At 36.4% G+C, this 18,456-nt stretch overlaps 3 protein-coding genes and 1 non-coding gene across 4 annotated transcripts; 3 read left to right on the top strand and 1 right to left on the bottom strand.

Moving 5' to 3' along the window:
• Window positions 1-1,859: 1,859 nt before the first annotated feature.
• LOC103943390 (dof zinc finger protein DOF4.6) lies at window positions 1,860-3,604 on the bottom strand. The gene is made up of 2 exons (XM_009353689.3): window positions 3,443-3,604; window positions 1,860-2,969 (listed from the first exon to the last, which is right to left on the bottom strand). The coding sequence occupies exons 1-2, from the start codon at window positions 3,464-3,466 to the stop codon at window positions 2,031-2,033; spliced, it is 963 nt and encodes a 320-aa protein (XP_009351964.2). The 5' UTR covers window positions 3,467-3,604; the 3' UTR covers window positions 1,860-2,030.
• A 7,874-nt stretch (window positions 3,605-11,478) lies between these two features.
• Window positions 11,479-12,931, top strand: LOC125471106 (protein TOPLESS-RELATED PROTEIN 2-like). The gene is made up of 3 exons (XM_048571055.1): window positions 11,479-11,966; window positions 12,100-12,230; window positions 12,365-12,931. Exons 1-3 carry the CDS (start codon window positions 11,838-11,840, stop codon window positions 12,423-12,425), a joined length of 321 nt encoding a protein of 106 aa, XP_048427012.1. The 5' UTR covers window positions 11,479-11,837; the 3' UTR covers window positions 12,426-12,931.
• A 728-nt stretch (window positions 12,932-13,659) lies between these two features.
• LOC103943391 (histone-lysine N-methyltransferase ATXR6) lies at window positions 13,660-15,961 on the top strand. Its single transcript, XM_009353690.3, has 6 exons — window positions 13,660-14,066; window positions 14,206-14,286; window positions 14,375-14,604; window positions 15,268-15,368; window positions 15,453-15,665; window positions 15,752-15,961. The coding sequence occupies exons 1-6, from the start codon at window positions 13,790-13,792 to the stop codon at window positions 15,909-15,911; spliced, it is 1,062 nt and encodes a 353-aa protein (XP_009351965.1). The 5' UTR covers window positions 13,660-13,789; the 3' UTR covers window positions 15,912-15,961.
• A 565-nt stretch (window positions 15,962-16,526) lies between these two features.
• TRNAW-CCA lies at window positions 16,527-16,598 on the top strand. Its single transcript has one exon. It is a non-coding gene; the product is annotated as a tRNA-Trp (tRNA).
• The last annotated feature ends 1,858 nt before the right edge of the window (window positions 16,599-18,456 follow it).

The raw sequence follows: 18,456 nt of genomic DNA, 5'->3' as shown, positions 1-18,456 counted from the left end.
CGATAAATAGAGTGATGAACATCACCAACACTTGAGGGTGGTGAGAAAAAATGTACCCTTTAATTCGACTGCTTATCATAGACATTAATACGTACAAACAAGAAAGAAAATATTCACTATAGTAAAAATGTAAAATAGCTTGCTAGCCCATATCTAAATGTTTGTTGTGTTTAAAAAGACGATTGATATGTGATGAATTAGTGACATAATTAAGATAATCTTTCCATATATCTTAACAAGTTTTGCGAGAAAAAAATAACGTTAAAGTGAAAAGCTATGAGAGATTGGTGGAGTAGATTGTAGATGCCTAAGTTTTGGCAAGGGGTGGTGCACCTCCACCTACATATATCACTGTAACTAGCAACAGGAGCTATAACCGTAGCTAGTTTCATCGATTTACCAAGACAAAAAGATGGAACAACTATATGGAAAGTAGAAAGTCAATCTATCTTATCTCAATGCATGAATCTAATTACATATTATATTAATTAAGGACTGAGGGTCTACATCTGGGAGGATTTTGTAGAGTGGACAAGATTATTCCCTAGCATGGTGACCGACGGATGGGAATGTTTGTGGTGGCCCTCCATAGCCAATGAGAGATTTAAGTATCAGATATTTAAGCAGTACTCTACGTGATACTATAAGTGGAGAAAACACTATAGTTTTTTGTATTATTCTACTTATTTTATGATACATGAAGCATCCGCAATTTGAAAAACTTTTCTTAGCCAACAAGGGAGTACTGCAAGTTCCTTTTTTTTGGGTCAATAACGAAGGGAGTGCAAGTTAGTCAAGGGGTTCGAGAGCTCTTTGAAAATAGGTGCAGGACCACCGAACTATGCATTCATCATATAACAGACTTCTTACATATTCACCCCTTTTTTTTCATGTTTTCTTAGATGCAAAGGTAGTCTTATATTATACATGAGCCTTAGATCTGTCGTCTCACTTTTGTTACCGTAAAAAATGAAGTTCCTAAAAGCACAGAGTTCTCTAATTTATATTGTTGACGGCAGACCCAGATTTGCTTAGGGTTTATAGAATTTAATAAAATAAATAGTGTTTGGGTCTTGCATACCTACTCATTGTTCTTGAAAAATCATCTCCTTGTGTGGGTGATGATGAAGATTCATGAAGGGCAGGAGGGAGGTGGGGGGTGGTGGAGTTAATGGGTGGAAGAATCTCAAAGGCGCAGATGCTGCTGAAAAGACCTGACATTTCTCATCTGTTGCCAAGCAAAAAGAAGAAACTTTTGCTAATAAAGGGATTGACAGCCATCATTCCAACTCACCTTTAATATTACTTAACCAATAAATAATCCAACCTCAACTGCTAATACACTCTCTAAATACGTACACAATCAACCCACAAATCCAAGTGTTAACTACTAAAGTAAACATATAAAATAAGTCATTAATCTCTGTGCACACAACTTAATTGACAAATTAATTACCGATACTTGTTAGCTAAGCTAACCGAAAACGTAATGAAAATAAATCATTGAATTTCAGCAGGAAATCCTAAAGAACTGCATCGTACGCTGCCGTGGTAGATGATCAAGAAGTAATCTCTATAAGAGTAATCTTGTAATTTCTCTGCGTTATGAAACCCTAACAGGGGACTTCCTTGACCTTTTCATGAATATATGTAAAGAATTCCTCATGATTCATGAGACACCCTTTTGAAGCAAAACCAATAATAAATTTTCAAACATGCACATTGATTAAAGACCAAATAAAGGGAAAAAAATAGTAAGGAGGGTGAGAATGAGCGAAAATTCTACTATGCTCCGGTGTACAGGATATCCTAAGCATACTAGAAAACCGAGAGAGAGAAAGAACAAGGAAGATCAAGTATAATTAACACTGATGATGAAAAAGGGGAAGAAAAACTCATGTACCCTATTACTTTGTTCGTTATCAACTCCAATTCCAAACAAGCCATCCAAGCAAATGAAGAAAAACAAAACCAAATACCAATCTTTCTTCTAGATCACTACTTTTTTTGTTTCTTTTATGGGAATTGAATTACCATGATCCTCCACCTAACATTCCATTCAAATACCCACCACCGGAATCTCCTCCTCCTCTATTATTGTGCTGATCAAAATCAGCAGCAGTAGTAGTAGAGCTCGGAATCTGCTGCTTCAAATCATGAGCAGTAGGAAACAAAAGCCTTGCATGATTAGTATTAGTAGTCTCTTGCACCCCTTGAAGACAGCCACCAAATCCAGCACTCTCAAACCCATCTAGAGAAAAACTAAGCCCACTTGGCTTAAACTCTTGCATAGGAAACCTAGATGAAAACATTGTGATATTACTCGAATGATCCGGCACCTCCACCGCCGCCATCGGCACGAAAGAAGTCAGGCCCCTTGATGCAATCCCAGTACTTTTGAGCAGTTCCATAGCCGATGAGAAATGATGAGATGTAGTAGTAGTGGCTGAGGAGCTAGGGTTTTGGTGGTGGTAGGTTCTGTTGTCAATAGACTCAATACTAAAGGGTAGTTCGGTAATATTATTGTTGTCATGTTCCTGATCAGCTGGTGGGTATGCAAGGTTGAGATCTTGACCTTGGAAGTGGATCTTATTAGGGTTTTGAGAAGCAGACTGAGAAGGAAAATTACTTTGTGGGGTCAGATGGTGATCACGATCATGAGCAACCTTCTTCGCTGAAGACGTGGACGGTGATGATGAATCGGAATTATTTGATCTCTTGTTGTTCTTCCGTGACCCTCCACCCACCGGAACATTTCTCAGAGATCCACCTTCAGTCCAATACCTTCTACAAGTCTTGCAAAAGTATCTTGGCTGAGAGAGGCTGTAATTGTTGTAATAACAGAATTTTGTGGTGGTGGAATTGCACCTTGGACAATTCAAAGCTTGATCCTTTTGAGGCCTTGCCCTTCTCTCTGTGATTGGCCTTGTAGAAGAAAAATCTTCCATGGAGTTAACCACTCCAATACCCTGAAAATAAAATATAAAAATAAACCCAAAAAAAAAAAAAAAAAAAAAAGAGCGACAAGAAAAGGCCATAACTTTGGTGATCGAAAACCCACAGAAAAAGAGTATATATGTTCACTCCGAGAAAATTAAGACAAAGATGGAGAGAAGAAAGTAAAGGGAAAGAAAGCAACCTACTTTATCAGATGATGGGAAGAAGAAAAAGAAAAGAAAAAGTGCAGTACTTTAAATTTTCAGGACAAAAAATGAAAGACCTTTGGAAGATACAACAATATAAATTCAGCCACTATTAGTGGAAAGAAGAAAAGCAAATTAATACAACTATAAAACCAACTTATATATGAAGGAAGATAATTTTCCAAACCCAAAGCTATTAAGCTAAGATATTTCTTCTAAATATTAACTTTGAAAAACTCAACCCTAGATGATAATTTCATGATTTCATAGAGGAAAAAAAGAAAAGGTTTTCGCTTTACCTGTGGCCAGTGAGCTGTGTCCATGGATTAACGAGGAGAAAAGGGAAGAGAAAAAAAGCTATGTGGAGTCTTTTGAGAGAGGAAAAACCACCCACTTTTCAAGCCCAGATAGTCTTAAAGGCAAAGATGAAGCACTATGCTGAAAGAGATGATGGTACATGTGGTGCGGTTCCATGTGTTGGCCAACTATATGTGTGAGAGAGAGAAGAGAGAGGAGAGAGATGGTAGGGTAGTTTCGTCTTTTACTGCTTTCGTTATCATGGTGTGTATACATGAGAACAATATTCACACACTATTTTTTATGCACGTTTATATTTATATTTATTTTTATTTTTGAATTGAATAAAATAAAAAAAATTAAAATCAAAGGAAAACAAACGTGCCTGAAAAAGAAGAGGTGTGGATATAAATCATTTTTTTTGTAATAAAAAGTTTGGGAGAGATTGATTATTCTCATCATATGCTCTTAACTGTCAACTACCACTAGCATTATATGCATTTATGTAGGAATTTACATATCACGCACCAACGGAGATTGTTGGCAGGGAAACTCAAACCTTGGGCAGAGACACACAAGGCAATGACTTTACCAACTGAGACAACCTTGTTGAGTTACTGTTCATGTACGTACATTTGAGAATAATGTGTACATGCACATAATTAGTTTAGTAGAATATAAATTCTTTTCCTATCGTTATTCATCCTTCGTGTGGGAGTCTATAAATAAATAAATATATATATATATCTATATCTATTTCTATTGGATGAGGATTCTCTTCGGATTCTTTTTGTGGGGATCTTCACATCCTATCCGTTCATCGTACATTGTTCGATCAATTTTCGTCAAGTACTATTTATGTTTAATTTTAAATAAAACAAATCAAATGATTTCTAATCGCGCGATGTACGAAAAATGGCTAAAATGTAATGATCCAAATCCATTTCAGTCTATCTACTGTGCGTATGCCCTTTACACTTTGGTGGGTTCTTTCTGACCACTAGAGAATAAGGTAGCTAGGGATGAATTTTCCTGCACTGCATAATTACCTATCTGTATTTACCAAATTTCTTCTTTTTACTTTTCCATTTGTCTTTCTTGAACGTGAAGGATGAATCAGAGCACATACTAAGAGATTCAGACACTTAATTTCAATTCTATGATTCTCATTAGTTCACGACACTGGTCCATCTTATACAAATCAAAAGTCCTAATCTCTCTCTTTAACGGTCTAGATCTTCAAGTTTTTAAGCTCCCTAGACTCAAAAATCCGGAGAAGATCTCAATTCTTTATTTACCTATATGTATTGGCTAGCTACTTGCAACTTTTTGCAAGATTGCTGTCATGCCCCGACCCGCGAATAAAGACTATTCATGAGCTAGGGTGTGAGTTGAGCCATATTTTAGCTATGGAAATAAATTTTACAACAAAGATATGGTGGAAAAATTGAAATAAAATTGATTAATAACTGAAACACAATACATCACATCACAAAATCTTACATGATGAAAGTTGAATACGCAATGGAATAACTATAGTGCACAAATTAATTTACAACAAAAACTACAATAATTAAATTGTAACGATTCTTTCGAATGCATGAAATATATGCAAGTGAGATGCATGAATGTACTCACTCCCTTCTAATCCCGTCAACACATACCTAAGAGCAACTCCACGAGGACCATTAGCCCGATGGACTGGCGACTTCCCCATCCCAATAGCCCCAGCTGCAATCTCCAGCCCATGCGGGCGTGTGGGCTGAGGGGGGCCCGAGTGAGAGGCCTGACTCGAATTGGTGGCCCGAGAGCCTGAGGGCTGTGTGACGTGTGGATGACGTCATGGTGACCCGGCTCAAATTCGTCCATTTTCCTCTGTCGGAATCTGGAAAAAGAATGGGATGCATGTAGGGAATTAAGCCCTCGAATTAAACCACAAAAATTGCAATACAACATGATTTAAAGCTCAAGAACACAAGATAGTGATAAAAACGTCACCTGGGTTTGAGATTGAGAGCTCAAGCTCTCGGCTTCAATGGTAAGACCTCGCACCATGCACCGGTGTCGCATGCAAGGCCATGGTTGGGTTCCTTGAGTTCCAGGTATTTCAAAAATATTATTTTTGAGCTTGATTTGTTGAAGGTTTGAAGAGGAAGGAGGAAGAGAGCTCATGAGAGTGAGCTGGAAAAGAGGGAGATAAAGAAAGAAAAAAGAATAGAGCGATAGAAAGAAAAAAGAAAGAAAGAAATAGAGAGAAAGAAAGAGAGAGGGAGAGAGAGAGGAAGAACCGGTCAAATGAGGGGAAAAAGGGAAAGGGTGATGAGGATGTCTGATGGATTGGGTGAGGAAAAAATACTAATATTTTATTATCTATTACCATGGTTATTCAGTTTAGGGGTGGAGATGCAAAAGGCAGTTACTGTTCATTAAAAGCAGATACTATTCACTTGGTGGATTCAATAGTGAGTTGCCCTATGGGGCATTTGCAACGTTGGAGTTGCTCTAAGGCACCCAAGTCTACACATCCCATACCATGCTTATACCATTTGGCTCCAAATACCTTAGAATACGAGTTAACTCCTGTTCATCCCTTAACCCAATTTTTGTAATTAAACTCTCAGTTTCCACTTTATTAAACAGGCACTTCCCCCGAAGTCCAATTGTATATTCAAGCCCTTCCCCCGATGCCTGACATATACAAGATTTCATTATTTTATAATCAACCAATTTGTATATTCAAGCCCTGCACCCTACGCCTGACATATATAGGGTTTATTATTTTATATTCAAGGCAAACTTCAGCCCTTGAATGTCCTCGCAACGCAAACACTTTACAAACTCAACACAACTCTTTTTCTTGCTTTTTAATGCATATGTATATGTCATGTTCACATAGATATCAATACTCACATTTCCTTTAACAAGCCTGTAAGCTTCAACATAAATCAAATTGATTAGTAACAAGAGTAATATAATCATAATATGAACAAAATAATAATCTTTAATGTAAATGAGAAGCAATATGGTACCATTTCTTCATTTTGTCGATCCTCCTTTTCCATTATGTTTCTATTTAATAACTTAGTGTTTAAATGGTTTGCTCAACTCAAATTATTGCAATTGGACAAAGGAACATAGAGATTTAAGTGGTTCACCAATTTGGCTACGTCCACTAGGGTTGCATATGCATTTATGTTTTCACTATGTAAGATTTACAAAAAAAATACAATGAAGATGGCATAGAGCCTTTACATAAGGTAAAAGAAAAGAATGGTGGGAAGAGTGGTCTATGAAGAAGAGGAGGTTTTGTTTCTTTTTCCCCGTGTGTTGTTGTTGGTGGTGTGTGTTGTTCTTCCCTTGTTTCTCTCCTCCCTCTGCTTTTATGGATGAAGAAATGGAATCCTCCATTAAGCCTTAAGGACACGTTTCACTTTGTTTTGCAACACTTGGACATCTTGTAATTGGAAGCAATCATTCCCATGCATGTGGATAAATACTCAAAAGCCATGTTCAAAGTCTAAGGAATATGAATCTCACCTCTCCAATTTTGGAGGGGATGAATCATCACCAAACATTTAACTCTTAGATTCCTAATGATTACAAACTTGCCAACTCATTCTTATTTGGTAAAATTATCAAGCCAAACTCATCATAATCCCGTTCTCCAATTCAAACTAAAAATATCTCTAATTACATATGAACATGAAATACTACAAGTTAGTTTTTGAAATAATTTATAGCAAAAATGATTTTACTTATCGAAAGTAGGTTCTTGTATAAAATAAATCTTATAAGATCATTACGTAAAAATAATTATCCCCACACACACACACACACATATATATATATAACCATTTTTTTTTAATTACGGGGTATTACAACTGCATATCGAAGGAATGACAACAGTACCACAGACAACAATATTGGAGATATTTGTAAACTATTGTTACATGTTTTATCGACAATATATAGAGTAGACGCTTGTAAGTGTCTCTATAATGTTGAGAATTAATTAAAACAAGCATGCCAACTAAAATACATACGAGAAGAACTTATAAGCAACTTAGTTAACACTTGAAGAAAGTACTACATTATAATGTAATATTGCAAGTTAAAAAACATTACGAAAGGTTTAGAACACCGCATGTAATTGAATAGGTTATCCTATTTACACTTTTTTTTTTTTTTTTTTTTTTTTTTTTTTTTTTTTACTTTTCACACATCTTTGTTAAATTTTATTCATTAATTTTTTTTAAATTTATTTAATTTGAAGACTCAAAATTAATAAACGTGTGAAAGATAAAATAAATATACGTATGGCACCACCTACAGAATTTGCCCTACACCGAACACGACATGATTTAGGGTCTTAGTCAATATAAGTTATATAACGCATATAATCCAAACATGTCAAGAAAACTGGTGCAGTAGCTGGCGCTGGGATTTTGCAAAAATGGTGAAGGCGGCAAGCGACTGCAGAAGGCGAACGGCGGCAAGCGACTGCAGAAGGCGAACGGCGGCAGTGGACACGTTACAGGAGCCGAGAGGTTTCCACCAGAGGACAGCTCATGTGGTGGCGAACGTGTCGACGATGACGAAGAAGGAGAGAGAATATTTAGGGTTTTGCGCTGGTGTTTCCATTTTAATCCATACTTCCATCCCATCGAATCAATTAAATAACGAATAACTGAAATTAAAAAAAAAAACAATGCAACTGAAAAGCAAGCAGATGGGGAAGGGGCGCGCGCATGTGGCGGTGTCTTTCCGCACGTCACGAGAGAATTTTTGGGTTTCTGCAGTAGCGGTATCTAATCAAACGACTATCATTTCTTCATAATATATGTTTAGTTTGTGAATTATAATTTTTAGAAAGATAGTGCAGATTATGATATAATTAGATGGTAAGTATAGCATTAATTACTTTTATTCTCTTGCCTTGTTAATTCTTCTCATTAGTCACGAAATGCTGCTTTACTAATTTAAGAGAAATAATAACTACATATTTTTTTAATTATAATCTTACATTATTTTTGTTTGATTAATATATGCATTACAATTCCGATTTATAGATCTATCAGTTCAAGAAATAAAAATAAGAGAATCGTATCATTTCTTTTGACTCTTTTTCAAGTTTGATAAATGTTGGTTGATTGTAATCTAGTATTCTTATGCATGAAAATAATTAATTTAGTTGTTGTCGGATTCTATTAAAGTGCGTACAAGAATAAATAATGTTTATATAGGGTTACCATTTCTTGCAATCGATTCAAGCCTGCCCATTGCTTCATACGGCATGTCGTTCGTTCATATCCTTTGGTCTGTCATCAACTATTTGATTTGAAAATTTGATAGGAATTACACACCACACTCCCATGAAGGCCTATTACCTATCCCCTATGCATGACTCATGATGTTCATTCTACTTCGGATGCATGACTCATGTTTCATACTAGTTCGGATAAAAAGCTAAAATGGAATCTATTTGCATTCCATTTCTCATCTTAATAAGAAATTTACATGAGAAATGAAGTGAAGCATGCTTGAAGACTTAAATCAACTACTAGGAATTTAGTGCAGATCTCCTTTTAATGTAGATTAATATAGAATATTACTTGTAATAATTTAAGTGGTTTTTTAAATAATATGATATGTATGAAGATATTTTTACATCAATTTGTTAAATTGTGCTACAAATTAGTATTGAACACACTAGTTATTATGATTATATATTGTTTTCGCATAATTGTGAGTCGAACTTAGAATCTCCTCCAGCTAAATAAAGACTGAAGTCATTAAACCGACTAGTTATGTGATTAAAAGCTTTGTGCTCGAAGTCTTATTTTCGATTTCAGCCTCTCGTACTATAACTTGTTTTGAAGAAACAAAAACACCAATTCGAACTTTATATTGTTCTTTTTCTGGTTGGACTCCATGTGGTTTTGGATTAGAAAAACACATGCTTAACTTTATTTTGGTTGACAAAAAACGTAAAGAATAATGTTAGGTAGACCAACTTTTTAAACCAAATTTGCAAACCATGTGACGTGTCACAAATATGAAATAAACATATTAACCAAAATAATTCAATTATCAACAATCACGTTATATGATTTACAAAATATAATTTAAATAATTTGTCTCTCTAGTATTACCGAAACGTAAAAATGTATATAACTTCACTAGTAGAATACTAAAAGCTTTCAAGTTTCAACAATGGCAAAGGGTTGCATACGCATGCAACAAACAAAGAGAAAGCATTCCTAATTAAGCGAAAATTTGGAATCTAAATACCAGAAATAGCATTCCATTTTTGGACCTCACCATCTTTACGAGAATAACCTCTCTCTCTCTCTCTATCTAGGTTGGTCCAACTTAGGTGGACCCACTTACAATAGAAAAACAAACGCGTGGGGCCCAAATAAACATTCAAAAATTCAACCACGTTCCTATCCATTAAGCTTTGAAGAGCAAATAAAGCTTCCTCCACGCCAAATGGATTCTTGACCAAAGTTAGTATCAAAGTTAGTATTTTTGTTCTTGTAAGATTTTTCCATATATCTTCATCTATATCATGTTTTCCTTCCTAACACCTACTTTTGGATTGCTTCCTGACGCCTACTTTTGGACAATTTTTATTTGTTTTCAGAATATTTGATGTATTATTTCACGTGTGAGCGACGTAATTTATACATTTTATTTTTGAGATAGATTAGTTAAAAAACAAATATGTGTTTTATAATATGAGAGAAAAATGTAACGTAGTAGTGTTTAGGTGGCTAAAATATTCCTCCCACTTTTGAGTTAATTAATTTAAATAAAGGAAAACTAATGAAAATGACTTGAAAACTTTGAGTTTTAATGAAAATGATAAAATAAGGGGTAAAGTGAATAGTACCAGGATTGACTTTTTAGTGTAAAAATGTGATTTTTCGTTAAAGTGAGCAGTACCGTGGACTTTTCGTTAAAACTCCCTTTAAATAATCACTTAACCAATTATATCAACTCTTGGTGCCTTGGTTTACCCAACCCAAAAGTTACATTAATCTTTATTTAAAGGATTACTTGAGGACCCAAACAATATAATTAATTAACAAAGCAAACCTTACCAAGTTATTGGAAAATGTTAGGGAGAAATGTTTCCGGACCATATTTTGTTAACCATATAATATGACGGTTGATGATTGAATTCTTTCTTTAGTGATTTAAAGAATTTCAACTTTCAGCCGCCACATTATGTGATCTATAAAATATGATTCAAGTATATGGTATCTCTAGCATCATCCCAAATTATATGGCCTGTGTTTGTTTCACATTACATTATTTTATAACACATCACAAAAATTTGATAAGTTTGCTAAGCTTGTAACATTCCCTCCTTGAAAATTGAAAAAGATTTTCGTGTGTTAAAGCCGTTAACTCAGGATAATTTGTCCCCTAATTTCACTTAAGCATCCAACAAACCCATAAATTACTAGCTGTATATCTTGATCAAGCTGACTTCTATGAATTGTGGGACATCAATAAATATATTGCAGCAAGTGAAAATCATAAACTATAGGGCGGGAAGAGAAGGCTAAAAACAACAAATTGAATATGATCCGAATGATTAAACATATTTGAATGTGAATGACATGTGATAAGTGAAATAGACACAAGAGGATATATCGATCCTCCAATGATAAAATGTCACCACACGTGATAACGACTGTAGACACGAGGATATTCTCCATTTTCGGCAGAAAGGGTTTTGGCCACAAAATGAAAGGTATAACCTATGGGTGCGCATCATCATCAATCACTAAAATAGAGTGGGGGCATGTTCTGTTAGGGTTTTGATAATTGATGTGGATGACAACATACATTACTTGAAACAGTTCAGCATAAATATTTTACAGACATACAAAACAAAAATTAAAAGAAGACATCAAAATAGTATGAATGGCAACGTACGGGGCCAATGAAACCCTAGTGCACAATGGCTGTCACCTTCAATTTACTCATTTAAATTGTAGACATCAATCACCTTCAATTTACTCATAAAATAAGTCGTTCGACTCGTCGTAGTCGGGAACCGAGTTGACAAGCGAGTTGAAGGAGTCAGAGACCGAGTTAAATGAGTGAACTCAGGCGAGTAGGTGGATGAAATAGTCCCCTTATAGGACCAATTCCAAAGGCTGGCGCATTTTCTCCTATTGGTGCCCCTGGTGGAAGTTGCACCTAATCATCTGCATAAAAGAGTGCAACAATTTCTAACAGTACTTTGGATATGGTTGACTATTTATCGTTGTGCAGTCATTTCAACCAGCTGTCGTCCCATCTCCTGCTGCCATTGCTGGGTGAATGTGAAGCACTAATCCTTCTTTGCGCCACCCCTACTGTTGCAGCAGCTCCTCCTGGATGCAGCCTTCTAGTGCAGCTGCTTTCTGGAAGCACCCACGGACCCGTACAGGTGTTACAGGGATGGATTATCAATCAGCTGATCCAGAGCACCTGATGAAGCGTATTCGCACTGTCCAAGCTGATGAGGTGTGACAAGAAACAATTTTTTTGCAATCTCAATTACCATGTTTTGTTACTTGTAATAAGCAGTAAGATCTCACTCACCCTTCTTCTAGTACAAATAATGACGAAAATACCTATGCTCACCATGGTCTTTCAGGTGTCCCTTTCTGGTTCCAATGTCTATTCGCAAGATGATCCTCCAAAGGCTGTTGTCCGTACCCTTAGTCAAGGATCTAAAGTGAGGAGCTCGCATGGAGTTCCACCCACAACAACAAACTATTCTTCTAGGTTTGTACTTGGGGATAGTCTGATCATCACTTGTTTTTTGGTTCATTTTTCGATCTGAAGTTCTCAGTCATTTTGTTTGTAGCCAAATGACCATCACTTGTTTATTGATACAAACTGCATCAACAACGTTGCAGGTACTGTACGTTATGGCTTTGTAGGAGTTGTGTTACTTGCTTTCCTGTTGTCTATATATAGTCAGTAATGGGTTACATGCAGGATGGGGTTGGGTCTATCAGAAAACTCATAGCCATTGTTCAAGGAATATATAATTTTAAGTCTTATTCTTACAATATTTTCACCAAGACCAGGGTAGTTGACACCTTCATGCTAAACTTTGGTGCAATAAGTATCGTGATCAAGAACAGCAACTGATTCTACTTTAAAATCATTCCTGATTCAGACAGCTCAGGTGAATGATGCTGCAATATGGGCGCCAGATGAACTTATGTTGGGTATGTAACAAAGTTCTAAAAGATAGTAGGCGTTAATTGGGCGGTAAGCTGTGGTCTAGCGCCTAGGCATAGCTTAGGCGGACTAGACGGATTTTAGTAAATTTATTATGCATCATATAATAAGTGTATGCTAAAAATACATAACTGTATTGTGATACATAAATTAATACAAAATAGAATGACATATAAATTATAAAGTAATAAGCAGGTCTAGGCGTCATTTTTTAATTTTCAAACGCCTGTTGGATTAATCAGAGTAGTAATCAACCGCCTAACGCCTAGGCAGAGATTTTTAGAACAATAGTATGTACACTAGTGATCGAAAGGGACAAATAGTTAGCACCTTTTTAGTGGGATAACTTTCACATTTTCTTTTGTAAACCATTGATTTTATGTCTCAAATACATACGTATACATAACGAAGGTACATATTGTGCACGCACAATCTTTTCACGTGGAACAAGTAAAGAAGGTAAATCCCATCGGGCGGAGTGGAATGAGAGTGAAGGGGCAGGCCATCAAACGGACACATTCTGTTGTTTTTTTTTTTTTTTTTCTTTTTTTTCGAGTACATCGATATTTTTATGTAGGGAGGGGGAGTTCAACTAAGCCACACAATCGGCAACCTAATTTGGTATCGAATTTGCTATCCACGAGATTTTAACCTGAGACCTCTTACGTCCAAATAAAGAGGAATACCACTAGGCCATAAAAAATGCTCTTTAGATGTTGTTTAGTTTAAAGTGATCAATGCTCTTTAGGTGTATGTGCCTTTGCTCGTGATTGAATTAACAGAATTGTGACAGAATTGACAAACAGGAGGATATTAGCACAAATTAAAAGTCAAACGAGGCTCAAAAACAAATTAAAAGTCCCCGAAAGAAGGTGGAATAAGGTCCAAAACACACAACTTTATAGGCTTAAATGTTACAGCCCAAGCCCACCCCTGATAGGAAACAGTGGCGCCAAATAATTAAGAAACGAACCCCATGCTCGCGCGCCAAACCTCATTTCCCGCGAACCCAAATTAGGGCGGGAAATCTCCCCATTGGTTAAATAACACAACGCGACGCCCTCGCTCGCCCGAACCCGGAAAAAACGAAGGGAATGGTGGCGTTGAGGAGAAGAACACAAGCCCCGAAGCCTCCTTCTCGTGCTCAAATCGTCGAGGACGATGACTACGTCAGCGCATCCGATTCCGAATCCGACGAGGACGTGTCCTGCGAGGAATGTGGGTCCGGTGACTCTCCGGCGAAGCTCCTCCTGTGCGACGGTCGCAGCTGCAACAGAGGGTACCACATGTTTTGCCTGAGACCCATCCTTGCTCAAGTCCCGAAAGGAAAGTGGTTCGGCCCTTGCTGCTCCAACGACGAAAAACCCAAATGTAATTTCCCAATTCCCCCCTAGTTTTCGTTAATTATTCTGACCCAGATTGAATTTTGGGATTTTTGGAGGCTAAATGTTGAATTTTCTCGGATGTGATTGATTGATTGATTCGATTCCATTTTATCTTGATTTTACAGCTTTCCCTCTCCACCAAACCAAAATCAGCGATTTTTTTCGGATTCAGAGGTTTGCAGAATCGCCCCAGAAGATAAATCAAGGTAAATTCTATGAAAAATCAGTTTATTAGGATTTATTTTCTTGTTTTAATTCTGGGTTCCTCTGAAAGTTTTGTTCTTTTGTTTGTAGATTGTCGAAAGAGGCGAAGGCGGGCGAGCGGCTTGGTGGTCTCGAAGAAGAAGAGGAAATTGTTGCCCTTTATTCCGACCAAGGATTGTACGAGGAGAATGGAGCAGATGGCGTCGCTGGCGACGGCGTTGATGGCAACGGGGACTGAGTTCAGCAATGAGCTCACTTATATTCCTGGAATGGCGCCCAGGTGGGCCAATTGTGCAGCTCTTGAGCGAGGAGGAATGCAGGTAAATTTTCAACAGTGGTTTTTCCAACACAAATAAAATGTTTAATTAACTGATTAGGACAAGTTGTTTGATGCATTTGAGCTGTATTTGTTTCTGGGATTCTGCTGATTTGATGCATATTATTTTTCAGTTTGATGACTTGTCTAGTGTGAGTGCTTCTGTAGGAAGCACTTCTGCTCGTGAGCTTGTTCTGATAGAAGTGTTTTTATTAGAAACAGGTTGAAATTTAGCAAGTGCTTCTTTGGAAAGAGTTTCTATCATCCATAAGCACTTTTACGTTTTTCTGCCAAATCTAGTCTTAGTAAGGTGTGCTCTATTTGAGGCGAAATTCTGCTTCTAAGTTTCTTTTTAAATGTTATGTTCCTTAAAAGTTTCCAAAGCATGTAGACAATGTCCAGTATTTTCCCTGTGGTTTCCATCTTACCATACCGAACATGGGAACGATAAAAATTTTAGAACAAGTTCCTGAACTGGACACAATGTACATTAGCAGAATTTGTCAATAAGAGTCTGCAAATGTATGGCACTCGAAAAAAGGATGATGTTAAATTCATAGATGTGTCCTGATTATTCTTGAAGAGAAATTCTAGCATGTTGTATTTGATTTTCTTATTAAGTTGAGTGTGATCCAAAAGGTACATTTCTGATATCGTTGCCTTCCAGGTTATGTCGAAAGAAGATGTTGAAACGTTGAATTTGTGCAAAAGCATGATGGAGAGAGGAGAATGTCCTCCCCTCGAGGTTGTTTTCGATCCTAAAGAAGGGTGAGTTTACAAACCAACAAAACATTCTCTCTTGTAGTTGATGTAACTGGACTCCTTGATTCAGTATTAATGATTCATTCACAGATTCACAGTTGAGGCTGATAAACACATAAGGGATTTGACAATAATCACAGAATATGTTGGAGATGTGGATTATCTGAAGAACCGCGAAAATGACGATGGAGACAGCACAATGACATTGCTTTCAGCAGCTACACCTTCAAAAAGCCTTGTCATTTGTCCCTACAAGCATGGTAACATTGCGCGCTTCATCAACGGAATCAATAATCATACACCGTAAGCTATCCCCGTTCCAAAACTAATATTCTGCCCTCATGTGTAAATAACTATGTGACAACTGAAGTTACTGTGGTATGGTGCAGGGACGGGAGGAAGAAGCAGAACTTGAAGTGTGTAAGATTTGATGTCAATGGCGAGTCTAGGGTTTTACTGATTGCGAATCGAGATATAACAAAGGGGGAGAGATTGTATTATGATTACAATGGATATGAGAATGAATACCCAACTGAGCATTTTGTGTAGCCTTTGTTTATGTTACTGATAAAGAGCTAAATGAAGCTTTTCTTTGCGTACCCTGACATGATCAATGAAGCTAATGTGCCCTAACAGGAACAGGCTAACTGAATACTCATGACAGTTTCTGTTAGACCACTATTTTATTTTAACAATACGATATTGTCCTCTAAACTTTTCTACGGGAGTAAGACTCAAACTCGGGTACAAAAGGGTAGGAACATTGTCTTGGCTAGCTAGTTGAATTTACGTTTGCATTTGACTACAGGTATTTGATTGTTTCAATTCAAAGTTAAGAATTGTGAAATTGCAAATGAAAATTTGAACGTCTTGATGCAAAATAATGGATTTGTAGTTTATGTGATTAAGAGTATTTACTTTTGTATTCGAGCTTTTATTTTGGACAACTTCTCAAATATTGCTTGTACGAAAATGAACATTTGAAAGGGCAAAGCTGGAATTTAGGTTTGGGTAGTTTAGGCCTAGGCCCCTCCTCATGTATAACTCCAGCCCATATCTAAAATTCGAACGCAGGCCCATTTTTATTAAAAACCATAAAAGCAAAAAACCATAAAAATCCATTCCTCACACCTTGTATTATTCAACCGGGACAATCACATCAACGGATCTGTGGCGCAATGGTAGCGCGTCTGACTCCAGATCAGAAGGTTGCGTGTTCGATTCACGTCAGGTTCAGTTTTTACCAACAATTGAATTCTTTTTTCTTTTCAAAATCGACTTTTTTTTTTTTTTTTTGCTTTTCTTTATTTTGAAAAGATTCCTAAGACAAAATAAAAGGTCACATCGGATTAATAGTACTGAGGTGACAGCGGATAGGTCATTAAGGAGATGACTATTGTTCAAAGAAAATTAAAATTAAAATTCTTGTGTTGAATACTGTTAAGAAATTTAACCAACAATTGAAATTTTCATCCAATATTCGTTAAATACGGAAATAAGTACGTCCATCCTCATTCCTATTAGCCTTCCTCTCTCTTCCCTTATGTATAATTGTTTGGTGGTTGATTTTTTTTTTCTTTGAACAAACGATATTATCAACACTAAAAGGTATGAGGTGTGTTTAGCCTCACAATGGGTTAACAATAATGTGGTTTAAATTCGTCTTTGGTGAGAACTGAACATAGAACTTTTCACTTACAAATGAATAGGAATACCATTAAACCGTAATATTAAATGGACGGTGGTTGAGTTGAGAGTGAAGAAATTCATGAGGGCAGCTTGCAGCCATGTCCAATATTATACTAACTAGTTCAAATATGCAGCACAATTTAGGACCATTGGTAGCTGTAAGCTTTTAGAGTGATCCAAAATCAGGAGCCAACATAACCGCAGTAGTGGTAGCTGATCAGCTTGCAAAAGCTTCTTTTGCCGTCAGATCTTGATCAGACACACCCTTACAATTGTGGTCCTACCAACAACACTAATTTCTTGCTACACAAATAATTAATGTGACTGCATGTACACCCCAACTAATTGTGGTCCAATTTCAGAAAATTTGAACTGGATTTTGTGTACTTACATTTGGTGCTTAGAGTCTCCAGCCAACAGGTAGTATCTATTACCAGAATTTTTTCATCAGATCTTCTCCAATCCCAATGAAGGGTTGATTATTGAATTATTAGGGTGTTCCATTCAATTTCTTTTTATAATTATTCATATGAGAAAATTGAAGGGACGATCCCAAGTCCAAAGATTGTTTAAAGATCAAAGCTTCAATTCGATCAAAGTTCAAACTCAAATGTTTCAACTTCTCGTATGAACAAAAAGGGTGACCTTACGCTAATATGGCTCTTTGCTTTACTTTTCCTAGCGACTCTCGCAAAACAAGGAGTTTTGTTGGCTTAGGGTCGCCATTTTATTCATATGGGAAAATTGAAGCATTTGAGTTCGAACTTTGGTTGAATTGGAGCTTTGGTTTTCGGATCAAAATTTGTGAGTATTAGTTCATAAACTTGTCACAGTGTGAAGAATATGTCGTTTATTATGGTAGAACTTGCATCCCTTATTTACTCCTTTATAATGGATGGAAGTTAACATGGTTTTACCTAAAAAGCTTAAACCTTTTATTTTAGATGAAAGTCTAATGGCATTCTCTAAAATTTGTGCTTTTTTGAAAAATGACCTTGGAAGTACTTTATCACATGTGTCTTTTTTCATAATAATGCACTAAAAAGTGTTTTTATAATTTATAAATACTTTAAGTTATTCGTATCAAAATTATTGTAAGTGTTTTAGGTTTCCAAAAGTGTTTTAACGTTAGAGAAGCACTTTCAAGTAAGCTTGTAATTGAATTACTTTACTAATAACATGAATATTGAGAGTATAAATCTCAAATCGAAAAATAATAAACCTTAAACGTGTTTATAAAAAATTAAGCTACTTTCCATTGTGTCAATCGATTTAACGGTAGGAGATCAATTTCATTGAGAATTTCCTTCAATGGAGCATAAGTACCATCAGTGCGTCTGACAATATGTAGTTGTGGTTGCTTGATGATTTTTGGACCATGTAAAATGGCGACTTGTCCGAAGCG

This window comes from the organism of the source record quoted next, unplaced genomic scaffold (genome assembly GCF_019419815.1).
Source record: "Pyrus x bretschneideri cultivar Hongxiangsu unplaced genomic scaffold, Pyrus_bretschneideri_v1 Contig57, whole genome shotgun sequence".
Lineage (NCBI taxonomy): Eukaryota > Viridiplantae > Streptophyta > Magnoliopsida > Rosales > Rosaceae > Pyrus > Pyrus x bretschneideri.
This window is presented reverse-complemented; position numbering and strand designations above follow the sequence as displayed.